The sequence below is a fragment of the Nanorana parkeri genome, unplaced genomic scaffold (assembly GCF_000935625.1).
Source record: "Nanorana parkeri isolate BGI_ZX_2015 unplaced genomic scaffold, ASM93562v1 scaffold8, whole genome shotgun sequence".
Lineage (NCBI taxonomy): Eukaryota > Metazoa > Chordata > Amphibia > Anura > Dicroglossidae > Nanorana > Nanorana parkeri.
The window spans coordinates 2,738,715-2,756,921 of NW_017306276.1; the positions used below are offsets into that span (position 1 = coordinate 2,738,715).

An 18,207-nucleotide genomic window follows, 5' to 3' on the forward strand; every position below is an offset into this window, starting at 1 on the left:
CAAATTACAGCTGGCATGCGGAGAAATAGGCTCCTTGATTCACATATTTTGGTACTGTCCATCGATCCGCTCCTACTGGAACCAAATCTTTAAACTGATATCAGATCTAGCACAAAGAGAGATTTGTCCAAATGCAGTGCTAGCGTTACTTCATATACCTACTCAACGTCAAAAGCGGTTATAATGCACGTTTTGATAGCAGCAAAAACCCAGATCGCTCAGATGTGGTTAGATTCGGAACCCCCGAGCTACACTGAAGTAATTCGCAGAGTGAATTACACTGCTCATACGAACAAATGTTTGCCATAAGAAACAATAGGTATCACAAATTCTATAAGGCATGGACATGTTGGATGTTGCACCCTCTATATAAAACCTGATCATATAACGGTCCTGTTATTATGGATGGTCCTACTCGTAATCAAAGGTTTCACACCTTTTCTCTGTTTTCTTCTTCTATCTAATCTCTGTATCCTTCTTTATTTTCTATCTATCCTTAAATATATTTCAATCTTACATACTGTTCAATTGGTAGTATTCAACTTACTTGATGACTCTCGAGTCCACAGACTACATTCCTAGACCATAGTTATGTTACTTATATTCCCATTCCCACAGTTTGGACTCAGGTCTTTACTGAGGGACATTTGAGTATCCTCTATATAATATTATGACTCCATGCCATGTATGTTCTTAATGTATGTCTAATGTACGACCTATTGTTCGTGTTTATGAAATGTAACTTACATTTCTTAATAAAAAATATATTGAAACAGAAAAAATTACAGTTGGCACCTAACTTTTGAGGTTCTCTTTAGTTGTTGTCAATGGAGCTGGCTCCTAAAAAAGATATCCTGCTGGCTCCTTGACTGAATGGACTGACTCCTGAATCCCATATTAATTTGATCACCTCTGTTCTAAACATTTACTAGCAAATATAAGCCAGATAATGTGATACTGACCTGTATTTGAGCTGTAATAGGACTCGCTCTGGTGTCAGACATCTGCTTGCAAACAGCTCGGGGAACCTGACCTCCATTGCAGCCAGCTTCCATACAATCCACCTATAGTGATTGTACACCCACTCTGGGGAGATCAGCTTGGGATCCACGCCTGTGGTATCACACAGAGCTCTGCGAAAGAAGACATTCTCAGTACTATGGTCTGGAAAATAGCTACATTCCAGATTAAACCAACAACATAATTAGTGAACACATTTCTGTAAATCACCAATACGAACATAGGAGTACCAGGAAAATACAGAGAAAGGCACCAATCAGCATTAAAGATGAACGCCAGTCCAAAATGTTTATTTGCCGTTAGCTCTGGATAGAAGATGGGTCAGATCCTTTCTCAGGTTTTTATTTCTTTCTATGTTCCAATTGGAGGGATTCCCTATACTTCCTGTTTTGTCACTGGGAGGAAAAGGAACCTTCAACTGGAAACATACAAAAACAAAAAGTAACTTTTTAAAAGGAAGGGTTAGAACAGATGTCAGCTTTTTAGTCTCTTCTGTGTCACCACTGGGGAGATTTGTCCTCACTTCCTACACCTAGTGACCCCAAGCAGAGTGCAGAAAAATCTTCCCAAAGGGGAGAGCAATAGAAACGTGGCAGGGGTTCAGTCCCTTCCTTTGGCTGGTGTTCTACTTGAAGTCATTGGTGATCTCACAGACCATGTATATCTTGGCAAATAATTCAAACTAAAACTTGCCAATACAGGTTGTCACATGAAAGGGAACTAATAATGGAAATAGACACACATTTCTAAAATTAGGTTTTAGATTTCCTATACATTTACATACTTTGTTTAACCAATAAAAACATTTAACACATGCCAAAGGATTCCAGGACATCACTTTGGGTTAACATGATAGACAGCACAGTAGCAAAATCTTTTCAGACTGGCGCCCATCTGACTGAAACCTGAAATAGAGCCAACTAATGTGAGATGAGTCACTGCCGGGTATGTACATTTCAGCTTGAGTTGTAGAGCTTAGTAATGGTTGGGCTTTTTATACTAAAGAAGCACAGCAGAAACATGAAAATATGTGATAAGGAGCCAAAAGCTCCACCAGCTGGCTGTGTAGAAGACTATATAACATTTGCTATTTCATAAATAATGGACTAAAGCAAAAAACATTTTAAAAATATATCCAGAGAATAATAAAATAATATACAGCAAACCTTTACATATTCCCTTTATTTACATGGAGAGACACTGTCAGATCACTGTCCAGTACTGATACAATGCTCCTGTGTGTACATGTCAGGAATGTCACAGCAGAGAACATTGGGCACTAAATGCTTGATGAACAGTGTATGCAAGTTGATAAATTAACATTGTCATAAAAGCATTAGCGTTTCCCTTTAAATTGTATATAAACCCTAGCAATGAACATCTCTTATTTGCTCCCTTTTGGTTTTATTAAATATCCAGTAGAAAAAGTTTTGTTATATCTGTATAACAAATGCAAAAAATTCCTTTTGATCATGGTAGAAATTCACAGCTGTTCTGTGCACACTTCCTGTGCATATCCTGTGCACACTTCTTGTGTTATCTCAAGGAGAATAATGCGCTTCCACAGTCCTTATGTTAGGACTACAGAATGATTTGCTTTTTTTTGATGGGAGAGTAGGTTGGTCTAAGTAGAATAGCAAGAGAAATCAGAAAGGACCGACGCATTTCAGTCCATAAAAATGCTGCGTGTTGTCAGTCCACAACAAGACTTAGGACCAGAGTGTATTTCTAACAGATCAATAAGTATTTTTCTGTACATGCAGGGTCTATACATGAAAAAAAAACTGCATAGAAATGTTCATGTATTGCAGAGATATACTACAAATGTTGGTTTGTTTTTTTTATTTTTTGCCTTGAAATATACAGTACATTAAAAGCAGAACTATGGGGTAAGTGTTTTCCCCATAGTTCTCTTTAGGGTCACGGGAGGACATATACTAACCTCCTTCCATGACCCAAAACTCTGTGTATAGTGGGCTATTGCTATATGCTGACAGCGACGCAGCCGGGACGGATCCCAACAATACTGTTGAGATTCACCCCGCTGGCTGATAGGCAGAGCCCGTTGTCAATCTAGAGGCAGAGCCAGCTATGCCCTCCCCTATCCGTCCTTCCAGTCAGCGCTGGAGGATCAGAGAGGGGAATCCCTTTGGGGAGCGGTGACTGACAGTCACAACTCTCTGCAGGGAGATGATCAGGAAGTGAGCAAGCAGAGGTATGTTTTCTTTCACTTCCCGATCAAAAGAGCAGACATTGAAAGTGTCACACGTCGGCTCTAACTATGGGTATGAGTGTAATTCACTCACGCCATAGTTCTCCTTTAAGTGAGAGTTTCTCACAATCCTGTTACTTATAACAGTACACAGTCTAGTAGATGGATCTTGTGTGTAGTATGATAAAAGGTAGCAGAAAGTGCTTTATGACTTTCACTAAACAAAGTGATTGAAGTCATCAACAGCTTTCTACAAAGCAAAGCTATGTGGTCTACAACAAATTAATGCAGTTTTTTTTGTCTGTGTGACAAGAGTATGGAAATATATTGAATTTTCATGGAAATATATTCATATTCCGTGGACCATGGAAATGTATTGAGAATTTGTGAAGTATGAGAAATGCTCTGCTGAGACTCTGCATGTACCCTTCTGTGTTGTGTAATACACTGGTATAACGCTTCTTACAGGGTATGACGGTTAATTATATTAAAACAAGCGTAAAAGCAATGGTTACATTTTGACCATGCTGCCCTTCTTCCGAAATTAAACATCGCACAAAGCGTGTCCATCTGACATCCACCATAGGTCTGGGGTTTCACATCAATTCAATCTTGAAAGAACACAAACAGCATTACCTGTAGAACTCCTCCCTGCCAGCAGTCAGTTTATCAGAGGGTACCAGCCAGCCACCATCAGCGATCCGCACACCACCATCAGGCAGAAGGCAGTTCTTTGTGAAATAATCCGGACAATGGAAATCAAATTTCTTGGCTGTCTCACTGTTGATTCCAATGTGGTTTTTCAAAACACCAAACCTGTATAACTGAATTAAATCACACAAATAGTCTAAAGTCATTACCAAATATATACATTTGGAGCAGTTTTAAGTAGCCTCAAAAACAATGTCCTTTCCCCTTTTAACATTAGGCAACATTGTCATTTCCCTATAACAATGTTGCCTAATGAAACCATATTTCTCCTATGTCCATATATCTGTCAGCTGAGAATTCCTCTCTAGATATGGAAAGAGGAGAAAGTCATCCCTGAAGAATCTAAAGAGAACTCTGAGGAGTACTGCGACTCAGACAGGTGACTGATCGGGGCTCTTAGTAGCAGGTCCTTTAGAAGGAACACTGCAAGATCCTCCAGAACTGTGAAGAGGATCGTGTGACGACAAGGCCCCAAGACTGCTGCCCTTACACTTGTGACCTGTCATGCTGTGCAGAGTTACATAACTGGAAACAATTATTCAAACCAGCAAAGAAATTCCTAATCTGTATACCTGCATTTGGCCAGTAACTGGCTAGAACATAGGCATTCGAACCAGGCAACTAAAAGTCCCATGTGAGGTCTCCACCTCCTTTATCCAGACCTCTCACAACCTGCTCCCAAGATTAATCCCCAGGTCCAAACAATTATTTTGGATGATCCCAATCTTGTGAAAAAAAGTTATAACTGTGCTAATACCGTATGTGCATTTGCCAACCTGATTTAATCTCATCTTAAAAATATAATTTTTTTCTTAGATGCTCACAAATACATTTGCCAAATAAGTGTGCTCTTCTTTTCTGGTGAAACGGTTGCGCTAAATATGAAAATAGTGACCCTGCCAGTTACTAGGACTTCCTCAATACAAGTGGCAAGTGCTTTCCTCCACTTCCCTCATCTCGCACATCCACATATAACGGGCAGAAAAGTCTTGCGAGGAGGACTGAGCAAGACATATTATGCTCCACACCTTAGCCCCACCCATATATATCGTATTATGTTGTGAGCATGCTGGAAAGGATCTTTGCTGGGTGGCTTCAGGACAAAAGACAGTAATACAAAGCAGTGATGCCACACTGTGTCTTAGCCCCGCCCACAGATCAGACTGCAGTGAACCTGGTAGGAAGGATCCAGTTGGGTGATTGACAGCCTAGTACAGAAGGCAGTAATACACAGAAGCAACACCAGCAAGACACAAGACACACTGCCCACAGTTCAGGCCATGCAGTGCAGAGAATAAGGAGATAGATCAGGTGACCTGTTTAGTGTGATGTGTCACAACCAATATTGTTAGAGGGGTTTACATACACCTATTATATTATGCTATTTATACTGACAGTTTTGGGGGGACGGGGGACGTGGTTTCTCTGCGTTGGTTAAAAGTGGAATAAAAGGTCTTGCAAGGCAACACAAAAAACACAACAACAAAAAATTGCACCCATGTTAATTTTAATTCAGTAGACTTTGTCGGTTAGATTTTGAGTCTAACTAGGCTATTCACTTAGCTGCCGAAGGCAGCAGAGTGAATAACCGAGCCGACGTGAATTGAGCCGAACGCTGTTCGGCTATTCACTTCAGCCTTGAACGGCTGGTTTCAGCTATACATCGGCTAAATCAGTCGTAGATCGGCTGCCTTCGGTCAGCCGAACATGCTCTGCAGAAGGAGTTCATCTCAGCCGATCCAATATCTGGATCGGCTGAGCCGAAGCTCCAGCAGTTCACTCGCTGCCGCTTGCTCCTATTCTTAAAGGGGGCTGAACAGCAGTAAATGAATAGCCGAATGCCGCCGAGCTCCATTCGGCTCGGCTATTCTGCTCAGTACCTCCGAGGTAGCGAAGAGAATAGAAAAAAAACAAATACATTTTTTTAAAAGGAGGCTTGCCGGCCCGACGAACTTCCGCTGCATAATGTCGAATCTGACAGATGCTGGCAAAATATAAACAATTGGGCGGCGCTAGCCCAATTGTGACATCACCGCTAGCTCCGCTAAACTGATTACTATTGGCCGGCACCTGCCAGAGTCTTCTAGCAGGTCCCAGGCAAAAACAAAAACACGACTGGGCGGAGCCGGCTGCGACATCACGGCCCCAGGTCATTTGGGGACACTGTTCTGTCATTACAACTGAGTGGAGCAAGCCTTCGGCCAGCCTTTCTCCACGCTTCGGGTGTCACTACGGCTCAGCTGAGCCGAAGCATATGGATTCGGCTCGGCTGCTGTACGGGCTATTGTGAGTACTGTTTGTTACTGTTTGACCCTAATAAAGATCTGGGAAATAAAAATATATGTATAAAATCTGCTACCAGCTGAATGCTCTGTAACATAAACAATGTATAATACTAGAAATGTTAAAAGGTATAAGGTGCGGAAACAAGACTCGAAGTATTGGGAAGAGTATTTTTTTTTTTTACAATACTTAACAATTTCCGGAAAGACAGGAACATTGACCAATGACACCATACACAGGTGGGTCTTTGCAAATCTGCACAATCATACAGATCTTTTGTTACAGGAGTGTGACTACGACCACTAGGGTTTTTGATGGCTTTGGTTGTGCAAATAGTCGGTCATTTCAAGTGTTAGGACTCTACCTGTGTCTTTGTGTACACCGTAGGCAGCATCCCTTGTACTGCTGACACAAGTGGAATTCTGTCTGCAGAAGAGGATTTTAGCTGGTACAATGATCCCGGGTGTGGTTTAATTTTCTGCCTTTGTTTCTTCCATATTCTCATTTCCTGCAGGTCTCTGGCACAACGTACACTCGACAACAACTGGGAAAAATCTTTTAACAGATAAAGAAAATTTTGAAACCATTCAGTAAAATAGGATTTTTGTATTCCTTGTTAAATCCTTTTTTTAGTATTGTCATCTACAGGAGCATTGGACACTGAAACTGTAGAACAGCCAAGGAGAACCTTTCCCAATACCAGCATTACTCAACTTTGCAAAAAAGCAGTACCAAAGCATGATCATACATACAGAGTGGTGGGACCTGTGTCTCTCAATGGTCTCCAAGAAAATTTTAAAGTGAGTACAAACATCCTATTTTCTTAGTTGTCCACACAGGCAGTCCAGTCAAAGGGTGGGCATCACGGCAAACAAATGCTAAACTGCTGGCTCAAGGAAACCAAACAACTGTGGACTGCAGTGAGCCACCTGAATAACCTTATGTCCGGAGCTGGAGCTGGCATCAGATGAGGCCGCAATATCCACCTGGTAGAACTTAGAAAATGTGTGATCAGAAACCAGGTGTCAGCCTGCAAATCTGGTAAACAGCTGCAGAGACGGGGCAAGCATTGGGGCAATGCCAGCTGCTCTCTGCCTGTTCACAGCTAAATTATATTTCTTAACGGCATGGTCACTTCCACGTTATTACCACAAGTCCAGTGTGGTCCACACTCAGTACTCCAAAAGTCAGGTGGAAGATGACTGTGCCAGAAAGCTGCAACTGAAGAGACAAAGCTTCAACAGCAAAAAGAGATCAGTCTTGATTAAAGGAAAAAATATATATATCGAAAAAAAAAAAAAAGCTAGCTAACTAACACAGCAGAACTGTTGAAAAAAAAAAGTCCAACCTCCTAGGACACTAGAAAAAACGGAGACATGTTGGTAATGGGAGGGGTTATCCTGGGATGACCTACAGTTTTCTTTTTGCTTGCCAGTGTTTAATCCTGTCGACGGTGATATAACTTGGAGAATTAAGACTTTCAGTGTTCCTCAATGGAGGAGAAAGAAGTGCTTTTATTGCTGACCACAACCCCACTGAAGAGATATTCCCCCTCACTTTCTATTCTTTCATTGTAACAACATACATGGAAAACCCCCCTAATAAAGACACAGCATCAACAAAAACCTGATAGAAGTCCTAATTATTCCCCACTCTATCCAAAACATGAAGACAAAAAAAGTAAACAAATTTAATTGACAGCCACGCAGAAGTATTTTTAAATCCCCACAATTACCATAAAGAATTATTATACAGTAATAAAAACATATTTACCCGATACAAACTCTGGACACTTTTCATGCTCCAATTTGCCCTCGCCATTATGGGGTTCCAAGTCAGTCTGGTCATGTGTCTGTTCCTCAGATGACGTATGATCTGCCACCTTTAAAGGAGAGACAAATCTACCAGTGGCTGGTCTGTAAGAAAGCAACGTGTTCAGTTGTCTTCCATCATCAGAAGCATCTGCAGTGTTATCTGATGAGGACTGTTGAAAAGCAGCAGATCTAGAATAAAAATGGCTCCGGGTAGTAACCTGGGAAACCTGGGCTACCTTCTCTCGAGCAGAAAAGCTGCAAAATAAATAACATTTATTTACACTTTATCATAAAATATCCACAAAATCGAATAAAAGATCTACGAAGCGCACATACGAAGCACAGGGAATAAATAATACAAATGATAGATTATAGATAAAGTTCCAGACCGTGACAAAACCAAGCATGTTGTGCAATGGATACAGGGCAACTCTTAGGCTCCATTCACAAATCAGCAGTTTTCCGCATGTCTTTGCGAGGAAATGAGCGAAACAAAAAAACCAATGCATTGCGATGTGCATAGTTCAGACTATTGCAGCGGCACAAAACTGCACGTCCTGCAAAATACTCCAAGCGCGATTTTATGGGTGGACTCCGCGCGTTCTGGCTATAGTAATAGCTACATACGTGTGGAATCTGCGCATATGTTGCCATTTGCACGGTTTCGTTCCACCTGGTTTTCCCCCGTGAAAACCCACACGGAAGCCGCTACTGCTATGTGTGAATGGAGCCTGATATTACTTTTACAGATACCTCAAATCCCAACTCAGTTTTTTTTTTTTACGCGTACAGCACTAGAAGGCAGAGGGGCAAATGGTTTTGTTACAGAGATGTCCCAATTACCTTAACATGCAGCTGAGACACAACACATATGTATGCTTATACAGTACAATTCACAGTTTATTGGTAAGTGGATATGCTTATTATTGTCTGCATAGATCTGTTAGTACTAAAATCTTTAAAACTATGCAGAGATTCTTCATTGCACTCATGTGACCAAGAATTCCCCTTAACATTTAGCCCTCATTCACACTGTAATCGGCCCGCACGTACAGCTCCGTGCAGGGCCGTAACCAAGAAGCTCCCCGGAAGGACAGGTGCTGCGTGTGATTAGTACGCAGCCCCTGTCCTTCTCTATGGCACTACGTGGCGGAAAGGCCCCCCCGTCCTTCTCTATGGGACTACCCGGCCATAGGCCCCCGTGCGCTAACCTCAAGTGCAGGTCCATAGGGGTGCGTGTTTTCCGGCTCGGACGCAGACAGAATCCTTCCTGTCAGCGTACGAGTACGCTCATCCGCATGGACGTGCAGGGCGGGTGAGCGTACGGCCGTGTAGTCCCATAGAGAAGGACAACGGCTGCGTACTAACCACACACAGCACCTGTCCTTCCCGGGTGCTGCTTGGTACGGCCGTGCCTGGAGCTGTACGTGCGGGCCGATTACAGTGTGGATGAGGGCTTAGGAGTATCATGCAACAATAAAAGAAAAAACACACAAACATTATTCTGGTCTACTATGTTGGTTGCAGGGCACCCACAGACACAACACTATAAACAACCATCATGTCTGACCAGCAGACATGTGATCTTTGAAGAATTAAATAAAGATTGTCCTTCCCAAAATTTTTCAGATGATTGAAATTTGATTTGGATGGGATGGGAAAATGGAGGCAGATGTCTGGAGCCAATTTTTTTCAACCTCTATTATAAACATGCATACTGGGCCAATCCAAAATGTCAGCATGTTTACATCACAATCTTAAGTCCGAAACCGTCTTCTGATATACTTCCCAGTTTTCCTAGAAAGCTACACTTACTCAGGGGTGTGGAATTCCTATCGCCCGACGCAGGCAGTTTTGGGCGAGTAGTTTCTTTCTACAAGCAGCACGGCTAAATGTAGTATGGGAGCCGTTTCGTACAAGTGATTTTAAACGGCTGTACAGCCGTCCAAAACCACTTGTAACTTGCCTGAATCTCACTCCCCCTCCCCTCTCCATCTATCTATCTCCGGCGCCCGGCCGGCCATGTATGGCTCCCGGCTGCCTCTCTCTCTGCACTTGGGCTTCCTTTTTGCCGTGGTCTTCGGGCCCCCCCCCTCTTGTGGGGGATCCGTGACCACGGCAAATTAGGTTAGAGAGCACGGAGCAAGGCAGAGAACGCTTCTCGGCTTTGCTTCGTGTGAATAGTGACACATGAATGCAGCCTTCCTGTCACAGGAGAACGAGCACAGTACTGTGCTAGAACTCCTGTGTTGGAGGTGAAAGGGTCAATAAAGAGAACCTTTCACCTCCAAAAGCTATCACACAAGGGTTTGTTAACCCTTATGTGATAGCAATAAAGTCAAGTGAATAGAAAAAATAGGATTTTGGTACTCACCGTAAAATCCTTTTCTCAAAAGATAAAATATATAACATTTAAAAATGTAACTACATAAAAATGGGGGGGTAAAAAAGGCGATAAAGTAAAAAATAAAAAAAATAAAAAATATTACAAAGCAAAAATAAAATAAAATCTAAAAAATTGAAACCAACCCCTATCATCTGCATGCGAATAAATGCATGCATGGGGCATTGTGTGTGCGCGAGTGGGCGATCCGTTACCGCATGGCACAAAACTGTGTGGATGGCCGGGCGGTCACAGAATCGCACACCACCGCCGATCGTGCTGGCAGTGCCATTATTGTCTAATGGCACCCCAGTAACGCCAGGCAGATTGTGCAGTTTCCCGCCGCAATAACGCCTGTGCAGTCACACATAATCGCAGTAGAAAACACAGCACGGTGTGTGTCGCCAAAAAAGGTACATGTACCTTTTTTCTGCGATTACCACGCGGATATAACACCATTGAAATCAAGGGGGCCGCGTGGCAACCGCACACGGTCGCCCAAGTCTGCACCCACCCCAAAGGGTAAATTCACTTTCCTAAGTAATTTGGGAAAATGGAATTACCTGCACAAATCTGGTCCCCTCTCCCCCCGCTATACTTACCTTTCAGGGAACAGTCCTTCCCATCCGCCAGTATGGGTGTACTATCTGTACCTGTGCCATGTATTCTGAATTTCACTCGCAAATTGCTAGCACTCGTTGGTCAGTGCCATCACCTGACGGCACTGACCAATGAGAAGCTCTTCTTGGCACTGCGAAATACGGTTTTGGTTAAATGTTTTTCTTTTTTTGCTTCAGGACAAGTAGATTTCCATGAGGCACAAGTAGATCTGGCCCCCGCTTTAGTCCTTGGACAAGTAGTTTTTTAAAAAATGTCAACACCCCTGTCACTTTATACCTAGCAGCGCATGAAATTGTTTCACCCATACAGAGTGGAAGAAATTGTTTTGCGGGTTCGAAAGATAAATCAGAGAATATATCACATGGATGTGCTACAATTTAATAATATCACCATTGAATGGAAAATTGCATTTTGTTTATATGGAATACTATACTTTCTTGAGTATACTATACTGTCATGAACCAAGTTCTCAGGGATGACCTCATCAATGTGCATAATGAGAACACCACCAATGATTTACGAGCCGAGAGAATGTATACTGGATAAGCCATAAAATACTAGCTTCTACAATATATGATTGATAGATACAAATCAAAGATTTTTGTTGACCCACGGGTCAGCATTAGGGAGGAGTGTGTTCTGATAGAAGTCAGAGAAGCAAATCTGCATACGGTACGAGATGGTCCATTTATGTATTATTTACGAGTAGACAATAATCCAAATAAAAAAAAAAAGATCTTAAATCACAGAGATTAAAACCTTTTATTTAATCTCTGACACTCGCCCAATTAGTATAAAGAGATGTATGCCAAGTAGCAAGCATACTTACTAACAGATATTTATGATCTACACAAATTAAGTGAAGCCATCCTGAAATAGCTTGTTAGTGCTCTCAGAAATATGTCTCATTAATTTTGACATGCGTGGTGTATCAGATGGAGCAATGGTCTGATCCTCCCATTACTCAGAGCTTCATTGACATGGCATTTTGTGAAACTGAAAAGATGCCAGCCTTCGTAATCTCAAATTCAAAACATTCCGATTGTCTAGCTTTATTTCTATACAGATAAAATGTTGAAGTTTTGCTTCAAAACATTACATAGAGCCAGCTGGCTCTAACTGCGTGCAAGCAAATTATTTCTTGACACTTTCCTATTTCATGTCCACAGAAAAGGGATACTATGAAAGTGAACAATATCAAAACAGCAAAATATTAAATGTGCAAAGTGTCCCTGGATAATGGATCATTCTATCTAGGGCTGCCGCTAATGATTATTTTCATAATCGATTAGTTGGCTGATTATTTTTTCGATTAATCGGATAAAAAAAAAAATGAAACAAATTACCATCCTTAAATTTTAAATAAAATACACAAATGCAGTGTTACAAAGTTCACTTTAGAATAAAACTGCATGCACAATTTTTTGCAATCACACTGCACTGGAACGCATGGCATTGCGGTACCTTGTGTTCCAGTGCGGGCAATCACACTGTGGGTGGGAGGCACATTTGGGGTGCCATTGAAATGATTGGCACTGCAACGCACCTCCCGCAGCAGAATTTGTCAGGCTGAAAATGAAAATGACTGTTTTATCATATTTGCTCTTTTTTTATTTTTATAATTGTATTGTAAGCACATGGCTTGAATAGCTTCAGCCTGGGAATGACAGCTGCCAGTGGTAAGATTCTGCAGACGGCAGCTGAATGTAAATATAGCAGGTAGTGGACTGGTGTAAAAGCCAGCCTGCTATTGGTCATTTCAAATTGCAATAGCAAGTTGGCTATTGCACCTGCATACTGCTTGCTGTGCCCTCCTCCCAGCATGGAGGAGAGAGCTAGGGCATCCAACCAACTAATCGATAATGAGAATTGACAACTATTCTCATTATTGATTAAATCGATTAGTTAGTTGCAGCCCTAGTTATATCAGCTGGCAAACAATGCTTGCTATTAGCTTAGCCATTAGCATGAATAAACTTATGGCGTTTCAGATGGCGGTCAAATTGTTCCACTGAATTATTATTATACAGTTAGCACAAAACATTGGCATAGCACAATTATTTCTGCTTTACCTCGTAGGATCACAGAATGAGGCCTTTAAAGAAACATTGTATAAAAATTTTCTTCGATCTTTAAGTTCACCTAAGGAAATAGAAAACATTACAAGCTTCCTCCTGGGTCAACATCAGAATCACTAGAATTACAGGAACACCCCACTTTGACTATAAAATCACATTAGCGTGTAGCTCTGTATACTTATATGAAATCATCTTCCATTCATTAGTTGAACAAACAAATTTTCATTTTACTTCCAAGTTCTTGTTTTTTTACTTCCTGGTCCTCTTTGGCAAAAGTGATGTAATCTGTACCCAAGTGTTGCATCCTGCGAGGGTTACATCAGCAGAGCATTGCTGGGAAATATAATTTATAATACCATGGAAAGACATTTTCCTCCCCTGGGATGATGTGCATGGTCACTTATCCTAGTCACATGTGGCACAGTTCCAGGAAGTAAAGGGATATATTAATCTGTCCTAAGTCAAAAGGGCCACTGTGAGAAGAATGGAGAAGAAAAGGAATGCTGTGCTTGATCTTCTGTATTGAAGGGCAGGCTCCATAAAGAACCTGTCACCTCCAAACATTATCACACAGGGGGCTTGTTATCCCCTGCGTGATAGCAATAAAGTTAACTACAAAAAATAAATAAAAACATAAAAGTAAAAACAAACAATAAAAAAAACTTAAAACCAACCCCCATCACCCCTGCCATCTGCATGTGAATGGGCATGTGTGTGCGCTGCCCCCATTTCACTGTGTGCCATATTGTGGTAGCCGGGCAGCAGCGCTCTCTAACACACACAATGAGCTTTAAAGGGTAAGTTCACTTTCCCAAGTAATTTGGGAAAATGGAATTACCTGCTCAAATCCGGCCCCCTCCCCATGAACCTTTGGAATTTCGCTTGCAACTTGCGAGCACTCATTGGTTAGCGCCGTCACCTGACCACACTGACCAATGTGGTCAGGTGGTTTTGGTTAAAATTATTTTTTGTATCACGAAAAGTAGATTGTCATGAGGGACAAAAGTAGATTGGGCCCCCCGCTTTAATCCTTGGACAAGTACTTTTTTTTTGTTTTACTTTCCACACCACTGCATGTTAATCATCATTTGCTATTTTGCTGAAGAATGTTTTCAAATTAGCTACATAATAATATACTAATCAGCAGTGAGGGGCACATGATAAAACTTTACAAAGGAAACCTACTATGAGGGCTGCTTGTTAAAGGGTTCAAAGTTAGTTTCGATCCTTGCATCGACGATCTGTCAAATTCTGGTAAAAGCTTTCTTTTGATTGGAGGTTCACCTGTGTGTAAAACCATATAAAAGGGAGTTTAGGGGAATCGATAATGGTTTCAGGCCAATGTTATTGTAAATAATCAATATGTTTTTACATCAAACGCACAATCTTGTTATACAAATAAACATCTAATACATGACAAATTTACTTCCAGGGCACTATGAGTTACCTAAAAGACAGCACAGAATGACCTGCCTGTTTGAAAGTTTGGATAATATGTGAAGAAACGACCAGGCCTTGGAAATTCGGGATGGTTGCTTGATGCTGAAAAGTCCAAGACTTAGTAACGTGCTCCTTGACAGGTAGTTTTTTGTTTTTTTAACTTTCCACACCCCTGCACGTTTATCATCATTTGCTATTTTGGGTGGAACCTGATCCTTGAGACCCTGAGCTTAAATGATGGTCTGGCTAAGCCACCTAGAGTTCGTAGAATGAGTAGCCATTGCAGCCTTATGGGGTCCATCCGGGATGATAAAAAGGGAAATCAGCCTTCCTGAAAGGAGACCAAAACATATCCAGACAATGGAGTGGAATTTCCTTCTTGTGAACTAAAGCCGGAAAGATGGACAGATAAATAAAAAGTCTGGATTGAAGTGAAAAGCAACACCACCTTGTCGCAATGCAGAACAACAAAAGGTTAGGGCCCCCAGTTCAGACAGACACGCACATGCAGAGGTGAATGTCTCTAAAGGGTTCAAATAGTGGTTTCTGAAGCACAAAGATAACCAGATTCATATCCTACAGAGTCACAAGGGAATGGATGGGGGGATGGGGCAACATGGAAGATCCCCCGTACGAAGGCCAGACAGTGAGGTAGCCAATTAGAAAGCCACAAAAATATAAGTGCTGCGCTGTGAATCTTCTAGTGCTAATAATAATTATTAGTCAATCATAAGAAACTGAATATAGAAAGCAACACCAATAAATCCACTTACATGTAAAAATAACAATATGTAAACTTATAGTGAAATGACATAGATCATCCCATTAAATACAGTGACAGAGTGCTTCAAACTCACATATGTGATGTGTATGAACCCACACATAAAAAAGATGCACCATGGAAACAAGTCCGTTGATGCCATGTAGCACTGTGTCACACAATCAATTATTCCAGTGCAATGCAAAAGCAGTCCGTAATGAAAAGCTGTGCAGATCAAAACGGGTCCTTCTCTGTGAAGATCAAAGTGTGTGCTCCAATGCTGATACCTCCAGCAAGCTGTTAACCTCTTGCAAGTACCAGATGGAATACTGCTCACCTCGAAAACAGACCCCAGTACAAGGTCTGATAACGCTGTTCCCTTTTACTACTTGAATGTACCAGACGGGTGTCTGCCCACACTGGGGTATGCTCTAAATCTCCTTCCTGTCACGTCTTCCTGACAAATGAAACCTTATCTTATAGTGGCTATAGAAGAGAAGAGAAAAAAAACAGGTAGCCAATTGTCTCTAGAACAGATACAAATGGCAGACACTTGACCTTGCATACACTCCCCTGCTTGCTGTGCCCTCCTCTCGGTGTGGAGGAGAGAGCTAGGGGATCCAGCCAACTAATCGATAATGAGAATAGTTGACAACTATTCTCATAAATCAATTATTTTTGATTAATCAATTAGGTGGTTGCAACACTAAGTCTTACCAATATTGGCAAACCATGTCTGCCTGGGCCAGTCTGGCGCAATGAAGTTCAAAAAAATGGCCTCCAGCTTGATTCAACAAAGCAGGCTAAGAAGTTTCAGGGTAGGAAAGGCATAGATCAGGGTGTATTGAGCCCATGGAGCCACCAAAGCATCCATTGCTTCCGCTTGAAAAGTGGTCACTAAATTGCAGACCGTGGTCTGGATACGGACCATGTGCCGATTATGTCCAGATCAGACCAGTTGCCTACCTGTGCTCGGTTATGGCTGGCTGACTGTGCATACACCAGCCTGCGAGGCCGGTGCATCCACTTCCAGCCATAACTCACTACCCAAGACCGGACCTCGGCCGTTGAAAAATTTTAGTTATCAGACCTCCTTAAATTTTATTTCACTACCCCTGTTCAACTATCACAATGGGCATGCCAGTAGAACATAGCAAGGCTAGTATAGGGGTTAGGACCTCGGTAAACACCTGAGGTGCAGATGAGAGGCCAAAAGGGAAGGGCACAAACTGGTAGTGTATAGGCCCCATGGCAAAGTGGAGGAGTCACTGATGCACTAGAAAGATAGGACATGCAAGTAAAACATCTTTGATTGTCCACAGAAGACAAAAAGTCTCCATCATAAAGGGAGGTGATAACAGACTTGGCAGGGCGTGGTCTGCACCGCGAGGCTAATGGCAGCTTGACTTGAGAGCTCTGGCCAAAAACGACCCATACGAAGCTACTTACACACTTCTAGACCAACATGAAGATCGGGAAGCAAGACTATCTAACCAAAGTCCCAACGCCCGCTAAGTCGAAACCGGGCAAGCAAGTACCGGACATATTCAAGCCCCAGAAACCGGACACGGGAGAGGTGGCCTCGCCCAAGATGGCGTCCACCCCGCACAAGCCGGAGAAGGTAAAGGCCCCGAGACATGCAGAGAGTGACATGACCGAGCCCCCGCTCCCCTCCTACCTACATAATCTCCCGACCAAATCGGAACTCTCCTCCGTGGCCTCCGATATAAAAGGCAGCCCTTTGTGAGGCAGTCTTGGAACTACGACGGGACATCCAAGAGGTCGGCCACCACCTGACTACAGTAGAAAAGGCGGGCCGCAAGAGAGACATGGTGATTGCTTCTCTTCAGGGGCAGAGCGAATCCACAGTGCGTAGCCTAATTGGGATGAGAAGGCACTTGGAGGACCTTGATAACAGAGGTCGCAGAGCCAACATTAGACTGAGGGGGATACCCGAGACGATCCTGCCGCAGGCAATCCCTGACACGCTGAGGCACATTTTTAATGATGTGCTAGAGCGCCCAGCAGAATCTCCAATCGACCTCGTGAGAGCACACAGAGCCCTGAAGCCTAGGGCAGCAGCCGACGAGGTGCCCAGAGACATCATATGCTGTCTACAGTCTACAGAGCTTCCCTCTCAAGGAGGAGATTCTTCAGAAGGCCAGGACCAGAGAAGCAGTGGAGATTGAGGGAAGTGAGGTGAAGCTTTTCCAGGACCTGTCGGTGATTGCACTACATCAATGCAGGGCGCTGCGGCCTCTCCTGGCCTACCTGAGGGATAGAGGCATTGTATACCGCTGGCAATTCCCATTCTGCCTGACGGCTACCCATCGAGGACAAACAGCCACGATACGTTTACCGGAAGATGTGCCGGATTTCTGCAGCCTCCTAGATATTCCAGAAGTGCCGATCTCCGACTGGTATATGGATCTACGTGGGGCACAGGATCCCCCAGTAGGGAGAGAGCAAGCCGACTGGGCAACACCGCCCCGCTCGCAGATGGCGGCGAACAGGTCACCTGGACCGCGTCCCCGGAGGCAGCAACCCGAACAAGGGGAAGAATCCCTATGTCCCATGCGGGAAGACGCCAACAGCGTTGGCTTCCGTTCTTCATAGAGGAAATAGCAGAGTGGATACCGGAGCGTTGGCCGGTAACGTGAATGCACAGTTTGCTTTTCTTTTGCACGAAGGGGGATTTTTACTGCCTTCACCCCTCCCCCGGTGCCATTAGGGTGGTACAGGGTGTGTTGCTTGGGGTGGTGGGGGGAGATGGGTCTCGCCTGCAGGGGTCCGGGGGGATGGATGGGTTGTCCCTACCTTAGTTGACATGCAGAGGGAACATGGAGTGGTGAGGGGCAGCAAACAGAGGTATCTAGCATGAGGCT

At 43.0% G+C, this 18,207-nt stretch overlaps 1 protein-coding gene across 1 annotated transcript in view; it reads right to left on the bottom strand.

The window, feature by feature from the left end:
- BRCA2 (BRCA2, DNA repair associated) overlaps window positions 1-18,207 on the bottom strand; it is a 65,579-nt gene that overhangs the window by 17,019 nt on the left and 30,353 nt on the right. The window contains exons 15-20 of the mRNA XM_018554030.1: window positions 14,308-14,406; window positions 13,117-13,186; window positions 8,000-8,295; window positions 6,591-6,781; window positions 3,869-4,056; window positions 963-1,133 (exon numbers count right to left, since the gene is read on the bottom strand). Of these exons, the coding sequence (XP_018409532.1) occupies window positions 963-1,133; window positions 3,869-4,056; window positions 6,591-6,781; window positions 8,000-8,295; window positions 13,117-13,186; window positions 14,308-14,406 (1,015 nt within the window). The remainder of the gene's footprint in view (window positions 1-962; window positions 1,134-3,868; window positions 4,057-6,590; window positions 6,782-7,999; window positions 8,296-13,116; window positions 13,187-14,307; window positions 14,407-18,207) is intronic.